Raw genomic sequence first — 12,898 nt, forward strand, 5'->3', positions numbered from 1 at the left:
TTCCAAATACATGAATTAGTCTTCATGCTCTCATGTGAGCAAAGTAGACAAATATTCTTATTTTGCAGTTGTAGAAATGGACACTCAAAGCCATCTATTTATGTGGCTGCTCTTTCATTCTGCAGCTATTCTAGAATTAGCTTTATTTTAAATTAAACATTACCTTAGATACTTTTGCTATTTGTTATTTTAAAATATTTAAAAAATTCCACCCTTCCTTTTTACATGGCACTTGTCCCTTATGTTGATTCCTGGTTTTTAAAGTCATTAGCATTTTCATAAAATTTTATAATTATTAATAAGTAATGAATTATTATAATGAATCACTATTCTTTATTTGAACTTTTTATTTGAACAGTTCTTAAGATACTGTAGTTTAAAAAAAAACTGTAGTTGAGATCTGGGCTCAGTGGTAGAGCATTTGCCTAGCATGCCCGAAGCTGGAAGTTTGGTCCCCAATAGTGTAAACAACAACAAAACAAAACAAACCATCTGCAGTGAATTTACATTCATTTTATTTGAATGTTCAGTTGTGTCTCTTGATTGTCCTACTCATTTTCTACTCTTGGTTATGTAAAGCATATTTAAGACACATGATCAGTGGTAAGAGAACTATAGAGACAGTTGATTTAAAAGTTAAGTGTATAGTTGTATAATTGTGATTGCAAAATCGCCTTCCTTGTTGACTCCCCTCCATGCCGTCAGTTCTTCGTGTTGGACAGGGTCAGTGAAGAGTGGAAGGACTGCATGGTGTCTTTCTGCAGTAATGGGGGTGGGGTGGGGGTGGGGGTGGGCCTTGGCTTTGCCAGTCTCCGTGGCACTTCACATTGGACCTTTGAGTGTCGGGGTTGTTGTTTGTGTCTCTCATCTGGCAAGCGAGCTCTACAGCAGCAGCGGTCCCCCGTTCGTATTGTGCGCCTGGTCCTAGAGTGTACTAGAGTAACCAAGAAGTGAAGGTGGAGTCAATCTCAGTCCCAGGATAAGACTTTAAAATTATAGGCACATTTTATCTTTTCTTAGGAATATGCTCCATATGTCTGTTCCAATTTGCTGGGTATCAGGGGAATGACAGCCTGGGATTTAAAAGCCACTGAGACTAAGCCACAGGTGGGTCTTGGAGCCTGACTATTTTACTGATTTGCCTAGGCCCTGTTAGCAGTTGCTGTCACTGAAGAAAATAGAAGCTTTAGGCCCCTCACCTGTCGTGCTAGTGCTCTATTATAGACTTGCAATAACTTTAGGCCTTTCTCAATCATAGGTGTTGTGAATCCTGGAGGCTAGTTCGTCTAGTGTCCTTGTTTCCTGTGTAAGAAAGCAGCATCATGATTGGAAGAAGAATCCACTAAGCAACTCTAGGTCTACATTTGTTTTATGTGCCAGATAATTGTCAAATCAGAACATAATTATATTTAACCTAGTAGTGGGGTTTTTTTTTTGTCACTATTAATTAAAAACTCAAAGTGGTTCTGATGTCTCGTGTTAATTTAAAAATAAATAGCAATTAGACTATTAAGTAGAACAACTTTCTGGGAAGAAATCTGGTATTATCAAAATTTAAATAAAGTTTGTGTATGTTTGATAGAATCATTTAATGGTTGTGAGTTTTATGTTACATAAATTTTAACATAAGAGCCCAACCATAAATCTTTTAAGAATATTCATTTATCATGGTTAAAAATAGAAGGAAATAGAAGTATTAAAAAATGTCCAAACTATCCATTGGTAAGGGAACAGTTAAAATCATAGTATATTTATGCTGAAAGATACTTTGCAGTTGTTAGCAGGTTTTAGGGATCTATATTTACTTCAGGAGAAGCAGCTGAGCCTGTCCTTCAGCACAGTGACCAGGCGGCAGACCTCCTAGGTTACATCTTAACTGCACCATTTCGATCAGCTGTGACCATTAACAACAGAAATCCATCTGAGAGGTGGATAGAATGATAGTCCTTGCCTCATGGGGCTGTTGTGAGAACTAAGTGAGTTAGTGTCTGTGTTCTAAGTAAGAACAGGGTGCATTGAGTAACTGCTTCCTATCACTGTTATGTACTGACATGGAACAAAGCTCATGATATAATATTGTTTACAAGAAATAAATTGTACTACACTGTGTAATATAATTTGACTTATTAAAAAAATAGGATGGAGCCAATAAGATGACTCAGTGGGTAAAGACATTTGTCTTATCTATGAGTGTGTGTATCCCAAACAACTGTAAAAACAAGTGCAAGGCTGTGAAGAGTTCATCACAATATGTTGAGCTCAAATTTAGCCATATTTGTGTGTCCTCATCCATTTGGAGATAATGGTCTCAGTTCCCTTTTACTGCATCTGTCAGGACAATTTTCTGTTCACTAATTTGATGGTTTGATTAATATGATGTTCCATTTTCTTGTAGACATCAGGGACAAGTTCTTCAGTTGACTATCTGAGAGGGAAATTGGTCAGTTGATTCATTTTAAGAGTGGTCAGCTGTGATGAGTGCTGTCAGGTCAAGTAGCTTGAGGAGTACAGATGCCCGTTTGATTTGGAGAAGAGGTTTCTGGTGATGTGGTGAGTGAGCGCTGCTGTGGTGAGGACATGAGGATAGTAACCACAGTGCAGCAGCTCACAAGTCAGCCAAAGGGTCCCAAGTGGACATTTCGAGAGGTTGGTAAAGGAAAACACAGCAGTGAAAGGTGCTGTGTTGAGGGACTTCTTATTTCTTAAGATGTTGTTAGGCATAACTGCTCATAGGAAACTGCTAGAGGGGAGATTGGGACAGAAGTGTGGGGAATGTGACCAGTATTGGAGTTCCTTGAGAGAACCTGGGTAAGCAGAGCTAGAGATAGTGAGTTGTTCCTATGGTAACTTTTCTCCCAAAGTTATTTTTACTACTACTATTATTATTATTAATTATTTATTATCATTAAAGGCCATGCATGGTGGGATATATCTTTAGTCCCAGCACATAGGAGGCAGAGACAGGCAGATCTTGTGAGTTCTAGGCCAGCCTGGTCTACATAGACAGTTCCAAGTCAGCAGGGATTACATAGTAAGAAAAGAAATTACACATTAAAATTACATTTTTATTTGTGTGCATTTGTGCATGCACACACACTATAGAGAGCATGTGGAGGCCAGAGGCCAGCTTACAGGAGACAGTTCTGTCTTCACTGTGTTGGTCCTGGGAGTCCACCTTAGGTGGTCAGGGTTGGTGGCAGATCCTTTACCCACTGAGTCATCTCACCCACCCCACGTTTGTTTTTCCATTCTCCCCAACACAAACTCAATGGTAAATTCAATTCAGTTATTTTTAGCTATAGGTTTTGTGTGAGTCTTGGTACTTTATTTTATTACTATTATTTTGGATAGGGGCACACACTGTACCCAGGCTTTCTGGAACTCCCTATGCAGCCCAGCTTGACCTCAGGTTTGCTGCAGTCCTTCTGCCTCAGCCTTCTGCATGCTGGGATTATAGGCCTGCACTACATTGCCTGGCTACCTTGTACCTTTTTTTTAAAAAACAGAGACCAGTATGTACCTCTGATTAGCCTGGTCTATTGTATAGACCAGGCTGGGATTGAACACGCAGCAATCCCCCTGCCTTAGCCATCAGAGTACAACATGCACCCACAAGCATGGTCTTTGTATCTTTCTTATAAGGCAAATATTTTGGTGTATTAGTTACTTTTCTATTGTTGTGATAAAACACTGTGAGTAATACAACTTATAGATGAAAGGTCTTGTTTGACTTACAGTTCCAGAGGGATAATACTCCATGATGGTAGAACAAGGTAACAGGTAGCAGGTGTCTAGAGCAGCAGCTGAGAGCTCACATCACAGGACACCGAAAGAGCCAACTTGAAATGGTGAAGAGGTACAAGTCTTTTTTTTTTTTTTTTTTTTTTCTTCGAGACAGGGTTTTTCTGTAGCTTTGGAGCCTGCCCTGGAACTTGCTTTGTAAGACCAGGCTGTCCTCGAACTCACAGAGATCCACCTGCCTCTGCCTCCTGAGTGCTGGGATTACAGGCGTGCGCCACCACTGCCTGGCAGAGGTACAAGTCTTAAAACCTCAAAGCCCCCAATGACATTCTTCCTCTAGCAAGGCCATACCTCCTAATCTTCCCCAAACAGCTATCAGCAGGGACCAAGTATTCAGAGGCCCAAGACTTAAGAGGGACATCTCATTCAATCATTATATTTGGTGATGTTTGAAAATACAGACTCCTTGTTAGCTTAAGATCTTGTTTACAATCAACAAACTAGCATTTTAAAGTGTTCTTATTTATCAGTGTACAGGATTTTAACCAGATTGGGTTGTGTGTATGTTTTAAAACAGGTTCTTGCTCACTTGCTCAGGCTTGTTTTGAGCTCACTGTGTAGCCTAGGCTGGCCTTGAACTCTCAGCAGTCCTCCTATTTCAGCCTCCCAATGACAGGGTTTACAGGCAAGTACCACTGTGCCCAGCTTAACCAGGCTTTAAAAAAAATATCATTTAATAGTAGCTTTACAGAAATTATATTTCCAGTTGGTGGTACACGCCTTTAATCCCAGCATTTGGGAGGCAGAGGCAGGGGGATCTCTGTGAGTTGGAAGCCAGCCTGGTCTATAGAGCGACTTCCAGGACAGCCAGGGCTACCCAGAGAAACCCTGTCTCGAAAAAACAAAAACATAAAACAGAGAAATTATATTTTCATTTCTATTGGCAGGGTAGCCATCGTAAGTTAATTTTGGAAGTTGATTTTCATTTTGAGCTTTCATTTGTATGATGCAAAATAAAACCATATTAAATAAAGGTGTTTTTAAAATCCCTTTTGATTTTTTTCACTTGGGTCTGAACAAAGCACTATTCACATATAGTTTGATTTGTAAGTGAAACAACTTGTTTTTCTGTAAGATGCCAGTTAACCTCTTCATAAAATAGCCATTGGAATGAGTTGTTTAAGAACGGTGTACATATGTGTCTGTGTGTCTGTAATTAACATGCACAGTGGTACATGCCTGTAAACCCAGTCATAGGGAGGCTGAAGTAGGAGGACTGCTTCGTGTTCAAGGCCAACCTGGGCTACATAGTGAGTTCAAAGCAAGCTTGAGCAAGTTAGCAAGACCCTGTCTTAAAACATACAGACTCACTCCATTCTGTTTGATTAATAATGATATTCTTTTAAAAGAAGATTTATTTATTTCATGCACCTGAGCATTTTTTCATATATGTATGTATGTATACATGTGTGCCTGGTATCCATGGAAGCCAGAAGAGGGAGTCAGATCCCTTGGAATTATAGACAGTTGCAGGCTGCCATGTGGGTGCTGGGAACCAAACCTGGGTTCTCGGAAAGGGTAGTGAGTACTCTTAACCACTGAGCTATCTCTCCAGTCCCACAAAGCTATTATTCATAAATTTGAGGAAGTTTAAGAAGCTTGTTAATATACCAAGGAGGCAAAGTGCCAGAAAGTCTCATGGATGGTTTCTTAAAGCAATGGCAAGGCTATAACAAAAGAGTGGCCAGCATTGAGTTCTTTAAAAGCACCAGTATGGAGCTTGTGCTTAGCATGTTTTAATCCACTGGTTCAATCCTGAGCACTTGTCTCTACCAAAGAGAGCCCCAGCTAATGCTATGTCGCAGCCCCTGGTGGATCTTGTTCCCTTTTTTCAGCTTTACATTTTTGGCAGTTTTCTTCAACAACATGGGATTTTGGAGGAGTGGTGGAGATAGTGTCTGTTATGTATTGCAGGCTAGCCTCCAACTCCCAATTCCCCTGCCTGTGCTTCAAGAATGCTGGGATTATGGGTGGGAACCATCACACCTGACTACTTTCTGGTTCCTTAGACTTGTCATGTTATTTGTTGCCTAGGACCTGTCTACATATTTTTCTTATTTTCTAGAAAGCTCTTTCTTGATCTTAGTGAACTCTTTTATCCGTCTTTTAAATCTTAGCTTAAATGGCACTTTTATATTTCTTGGATTAGTTGAGTTCTTTCTGTGGTATGTTCTTGAAGAGCCTGTGTTTTTCCTTATCACTGCATTTGCAATATGTGTTTGGAATAACCTTTTGAGGCCCTTAAAGGCAGGAAGCTCATCTGTTCTTTTTACTGCTATACATCTAGTGCTTAGCTGTATTCCTACTTACTGCATGTGTGATACTCACCAGACTGCTAAATGAGTGGATGGCATGGGTACACCGGGGAAAAGCATTTTCATGACTGTGGAAGATAACTAGAGTAGCAACAGGGACTAAAGGACTTGTTAAAACATTTTACCCGCCCTGATATGGAGGAGGAGAGAATGAAGGACTTTGTAGAAATTTGTGAGGAAGTCCTGTCCTTTGGGATGTATTTAGTAGCATTTGAGGTGCATAGAGCAGTTTCCGAAGAAGTTCAAGTACAGTGAAGTAAATAGATCACAGATTCAAAGGCGGATTTGATTTGGGTAGACGAACACGGTAACTTATAATGGGATTGGGGGGATAGAGGGCTTATCTTATATATTTACGTTCTAGATGGTGGCCATTTCAGTGTTGTAAGAGGCGTAAGAGGAATGGCCATTAGAGGCTTTCAAAACATTGAGAGAAATCCCTTGGTTGAATTTATAGTTCTGGTGCTTACTAGCTGAATGACCTTGAAGTAGTTCTGTAGTCTGCCTGATCTTAATAGGCAAAACGAATATTTGGATACTTGTCTGATAGTTGATGGAGATTAGAACTAGCCCTTGCCCAATAGGAAGAACAAGTTCATAGTGCCTATGGCTATTAACTGTCCACACAATCACATCTAATAGTGTTAAAGGTCTATAATTCAAGGGATGTTGCTATTTTTGTTTGGAAGCCACATGTTCTTAGGATTAGCTCTTACAAATGAAGCCCTCTTTTTAATACAATAATCAGTTTTTTTTTTTTTTTGTTTTGTTTTTTGCTTTTTGTTTTTTCGAGACAGGGTTTCTCTGTGTAGTTTTGTGCCTTTTCTTTGTAGACGAGGCTGGCCTCGAACTCACAGAGATCCACCTGGCTCTGCCTCCCGAGTGCTCTCCACCATGTGGGTCCTAGGGTTGGAAATCAGATGTTAGGGTTGCTGAGCTATCTGGCCAGACCACTCCTCATTTTCATACTGGGCGTTGAACTGGGACCTTATGTATGGGCAGTGCATACATTACCATTGGTATAGTCCCAGCCTAGTGACTCTATAATCAATAAAAATGTTGATAATAATGATAATAGTTCTCTGAAGTATTGTATTATTTATTGGATTGATTATGAGATACTCATGAGTGTATGAAGCTACATTTTAGAGATGACAATCTTTTTCGGACCTTCATGAATAAGTCATAATATTTTTTAATTTTTTTTAATAATAGTGATGGTCAATGATTATTGTTGACATAATTTGCAGGTAAATTGGCAAGATGAGGAGCAGCAAGTCAAAAGAGGTGCCTTTACCAAATTCAAGGAGCTCTCAAAGCAAGGAGACTGTTCAAGGTATGAGTTTTGTTTTTTTTAGAATGCATTTAATTCTCTTGTAAGATCTGATAATATATTAAATTCTGGGTAATCAGTAGATGAAATTTATGCGTATTTTGATTTGTAAAACAAAAACAGTGGATTATGCTGAAGAAGTGGCTCAGTGGTTAAGAGTACAAACTGATCTTGCAGAGAACCTCTGTTTAGTTCCCAGCAATCACATTGTATAGCTTGCAAATGCTTGTAACTTCAGTGGTCATTTGCAAGTATGCATGCGCGCGCACGCGCGCGCGCACACACACACACACACACACACACACACGCATGCAAATGAAACTTAAACTTTTATTTTTATTTCTGTGCATTAGTGTTTTGCCTGCATGTGTGTCTGTGTGAAGATGATGGATCCCCTGGAACTTGAGTTATAGGCAGTTGTGAGCTGCCATGTGGGTGCTGGGAATTGAACTTGGGTCTTCTGGAATAGCAGTCAGTGCTCTTAACTGCTGAGCCATCTCTCCAGCCCCACCATTTTAAAAAAAGTAGATAAATAGTAGAAAAATTTACTTTTTAGTATAAAAGTAGTTTTAAAAAAATGAATTAGTTGAGCCAGATGTGGTCATGTATTACTGTAATCCCAGAACTCAAAAGATTGAGGCAGGATTGTGAGTTTAAGGCCAGTTTGTACTACCCAGTTTGTACTACCCAGTTTCTCTCTCCTCAAGAAGTATATATACAAAATTAGTTTTCTTTTTTCTGAAATGCTGACTGTAATGTCTGTATCTGTAATACAGACAGTGAATACATAGTAAGTTACAGGCTCCCTGAAGTCCTTCTTAAGTTATTTGTTAGAGGTACTTCAAGGTATATTTTAAAAGGGATGCTGACAAACTAGAGTTGATCCAGAGGAAGATTCCTATTTGGGAGGAAACTAGAAATTAAGCCATATAGGGAGTATTTGGAGGAAATGAAAACATTTATTCTGAAAGAAGATAACTCATGGGAAACAACACAGCCTTAAACTAGTTGAAAGGCTGTTACTTGAAAGACTAAATATATTTGTTTCTACTAGTACAGTGAAGTGTGGAATATTTAAAAAAGTATTCTTTTACATTATAATGTGATATAAAACAACACAGAGTCTTATATTTGGTTGAGTGTATTGGTGAATTACTATAATCCTAGCACTCAGAAGGCTCAGGCAACAGGATTCTAAGTTGGAGGTCAGCCTGGGCTGTATAGTGAGAGTCTACCTCATTCTCATCCTCCCTCTCCCCGACTTCTCTCTCCTCCCTCCCTCCCTCTCTCCGTGTGTGTGTGTGTGTGTGTGTGTGTGTGTGTGTGTGTGTGTGTGTTCAGGCCATTGCTGTAAATTGAATATGAATATTGAATTAAATTCTTTTGCATATGTCTGCTACAGGTTTTGTAAGAGTATAGTTCAAATTTTTTTTTTTTTTTTTTTTTGAGACAGCGTTTCTTTGTGTAGGTTTGGTGCCTGACCTGGATCTCACTCTGTAGACCAGGCTGGCCTTGAACTCACAGAGATCCTCCTGGCTCTGCCTCCCAAATGCTGGGATTAAAGGTGTTTGCCACCACTTCCTGGCTAGTCCAATTTGTTTTAAGGACTAATAGTATCAGGCTATTTTAATTCTGTGTGTTGAGAAGCATGGCCTTTTTTAATGATAGGGGAGAAAAAGTGTGTTTTGATTCAGTATTATAAATGCATCTGATAAGGAATAGTTGTACGTATGAAGTGGTTCTCTAACCTTTGCTCACATTTAGGAGCATACTAAAAGTCATGGTCTAAACTGTACTGCAGAACTCTGATTCTGTAAATGTCACTTTTCTCAGTAGATGTAACCACATCGTGGGATGTACTTTCTCAGACCAAGGCTGCTGTAAGTAGTTTCCTTCCTATTTTAAAAATTGACTTATTTATTGGTTTTAAAATTGATACCATGTTATAATGTGATTTAATTAAAACATTTCTGTAGCACTTTTTTAAAGGAAAAAGATATTTTGTATATATTACACAAAGAACAAAAATGAGTAATAAAGGAATAAACAAGATACTGCTTTAGGGTATCAGGTCTACTAATTTGACATGTCAAATATTCATGTAACGTGTGCTGTTTATTTACCTTTAATAAACTGGTTCACTTTATGTGGTGATATGAAGGATGACTGTAGGAAGGTTGGACTGTATCTGTGTGGAATGCTCATTGTCAGGAAGCAAGTGAAAGGAACTGCTTCCTGGACTGTGAGATACTGCTTCTGTTTTGTGGTCGTAGGTCGTTCTCCTTTGTAAAGAGAATGACTGTGGAAGGGTTACTTTCTTTTGTGTTTAGTTGGTCTCATCGGGATTGTGAGAAATCCAAGCTGGCAAAGTGATACATGGTCCCTTCAAAGAAATATTCCTCTTCTGCATTCATTATGCTAATATTTACTTTCTTTTTACTTTTATATGTCCCTGTTAATTTGAATAACGGTTTCTATATTGTAACATTTACTTACTTTTATTTTTATGTGTCCATTATGTGTGCCTGGTTATAAGCCACCATGTGGGTGCTGGGAACTGAACTCAGGCCCTGCAAGAGAGCAAGCGCCTTAATTGCTGAGCCTTCTCTCCAGGTGTCGTCTGAGTATTTTATGTAATTTTCTATGTTCTAATCTTTGGAACTCCTTTGAAATTGTATCTGTTTTTTTTTTCTCTTGAGAAAGTCTATTTTCTGTCATGAGAAGCATGTCCTTATGCAATGGTAGGGAGAAAAAGTGTATTTTGATTCAATTTAATAAAGATTTGGCTTTATAAAGAATCAGTATATAATCCCACTACAAGAGTTTTAAATATGTATAATGTAGGAATGAGTTGTTTCTATGTCCTGATTTGATTTAATATTTTGAGTGAAATCAATACACAGAGAATAGTTAATTTTCAAAAATAACTTGTTAATTATGTTTTTGAAGAATTCTTTAGGATTATAAGATTCACAAATAGGGAGAATTAACTGATAATTGAATTATTATGTGAATGATTATTGCAAATTTTTCACAAAAATCTGAAAAAAGATAAAGTTTCATATAAAGTGTTTTTATTTCCTTGTAAAATTTTGATGATTTTGATTTCTGTACTTTTTAGTTTTCAGCTGTTCTCCTATAAGCCTATAGTATTCTACTATTAAAGAGAAAATGCTTTAAATTGCTTAGAACATTGGTATAATATTTCAGATTATATATACAACCTGAATTGTGTGTATCCTGTGAATTTTGCTTTCATTTCATTTAATTTTTTTATTTAAAAGTTTTTCTTAGATTTTTGAAATAGGGTCTTATTGTATAGCTTTGGCTATCCTGGAACTTGTTCTGTAGACCAGGCTGACCTCAAACTCATAGAGATTCGCCTGCCTGTCTCCCAAGCGCTGGAATTTAATAAAGGCGTGTGCTACCACACTTGGTGGGTTTTGTTTCTTTTTTTAAATTTTTATTTTTTTGATTTTCAAGACATTGTTTCTCTGTGTAGTCCTGGCTGTCCTGAAACTTGATCTGCAGGCCAGGCTGGCCCCGAACTCACAGAGATCCATCTGTCTTTGCCTCCTGAGTGCTGGGATTAAAGGCGTGTGCCACCACTGCCAGGCTTGGATTTTGCTTCTTGTAAGATGTATATCATAGACACAAAATTGTAAAAAGTTGTGACTGAGTACAAATTTTAATCCAGCTAAATTATTCTTTTTTTATTTTTTAACATGTAAAATATACAAGGTATGTTGAATAATGATATGCAACATACTGCAGATAATTTATTACCTTAGACTTTAACAATGAAAAATAGTTCATCATGATGAGTAGAAACTCATCAGATCTCTTCATAATCTGTTGGGTCTCTTTGTTTATATTTGGGTAGCATTATGCTCAAAGCAGAGTCACAGCTAATGCAGTAAGTTATAAACATAGTTAATATTGCAAGAAAGTGTTTAATTTCTTTTCTACTTTGGAGAAAGATATTGGGCAATATTATTTTAAGTAGCTATGTAAACCAATGGTAATTGATTGTTTCAGGATTAATTTATGTATTTTCATGGTATTCAAATTTTAGCTGAGACACATTGAGAACAAATTAGAAGTAACCCCTACAAGTACAGCTGTAATTGATTCTGTGATGGATGCTAAGAAGTCTGCAAGTGCTACCCGCAAAATAAGTAGGAAAGGTATGTGTGAATTTCCTTTAAAACATTAAGCTGTATTAAGTTTAGCTATATGAAGTACAGATTAATACATTACTACTATTGTTTGTAGGGGTGCACATGTGCTACAGACTATGCTTGTGGAGGCCAGAGGCCAATCTTGTAGAATCGATTCCCTCCTTCCACCATTATGTGGGTTCTGGGGGTTGGCTTCATTAATAGAGATTTTGTAGTTTAAGTATTTTTTGGTAGTCCATTTGTGTATGCATGTGTCCTTGACTGTGCTTCTGAAGCAGCCTCATGCTTAGTGATGCTGGTGATGTTTTCACCATTGTATCATGTTTAGCAGTTGAGTTTTCGTTTGTTTGTGGTAATGAGAATTTTATTTTGGTGTTTGAGGTTATATGTACTTACCTTTTTTAATTCACAGGTATAGTCTTTGAAGGTAAAATTTAATTGACTTAATGCATATGAGTTTGTTTCAGGGGGCTAAATTGTTAAAATCATTAATGGAATATCTTTCATAGAGATACTGTATAATAAATTGACACAATGCAGATACTTGATTTTTGGGAGAGTTAATTGGTGGGTTACAAGGTACAAGTAAATGCTGGGCTGCTTAGACTGAAAGTTGCTTGGTTTTTCCAGTTCTCTTTTTACTGTTTGGGAGGGAAAGTTACTGGGAGTTTGACTGAGGCCCTCACACCCAAGGAAAGTACCCTACTACTGCCCTTTTCTTTAGCCTTATTTTTATTTCCTTTTGTGTTTTGAGGTCAGTGGCCCATACTGGCCTTGAACTCACTCTGTAGCCCAAACAGACCTTGAACTGGTAATTCTCTTACCTCATGATGAGTAGATTTTGATTTGGCATTATTGTCTTAGAATACAGTTTTCTCTACAAACTGAGTGACTGTGGGTCTTTTTTCTATCTGCTTACCTACTAAATAACCAGAGATGGTAGAAATAACACATAAGTAAGTTATTCTCTTAGACAGTCATGTTTTATGTCATCTGTTTTCATAGATTTCTTTTCTCTTTTAGATGGTAGATACCTGGATGAGTCTTGGATCAGTGCTCCAACTTCCAAATCTTCTAAACCACGAAAAGAGAAATCTCGTAGTCCTCTCAGGGTTACCACCCTGGAAAGTAATGTTAAGAAAAACAATCGTGTGGAATTCCGTGAACCTTTGGTTTCTTACAGGTTGGTATGGGAAAAGACATTAGCAGCTGGGGTTATTGAAGAATCACGATAGGAGTATGGTGGGGTTTCTCAGGTTTTACAGTAC

At 38.0% G+C, this 12,898-nt stretch overlaps 1 protein-coding gene across 1 annotated transcript in view; it reads left to right on the forward strand.

Annotated features, from left to right (window-relative positions):
- Cep350 (centrosomal protein 350) overlaps window positions 1-12,898 on the forward strand; it is a 143,785-nt gene that overhangs the window by 1,958 nt on the left and 128,929 nt on the right. The window contains 4 exon segments of the mRNA XM_036201773.1: window positions 7,367-7,452; window positions 9,283-9,329; window positions 11,525-11,636; window positions 12,654-12,813. Of these exon segments, the coding sequence (XP_036057666.1) occupies window positions 7,380-7,452; window positions 9,283-9,329; window positions 11,525-11,636; window positions 12,654-12,813 (392 nt within the window). The 5' untranslated portion in view covers window positions 7,367-7,379.

The sequence above is a fragment of the Onychomys torridus genome, chromosome 11 (genome assembly GCF_903995425.1).
Source record: "Onychomys torridus chromosome 11, mOncTor1.1, whole genome shotgun sequence".
NCBI lineage: Eukaryota > Metazoa > Chordata > Mammalia > Rodentia > Cricetidae > Onychomys > Onychomys torridus.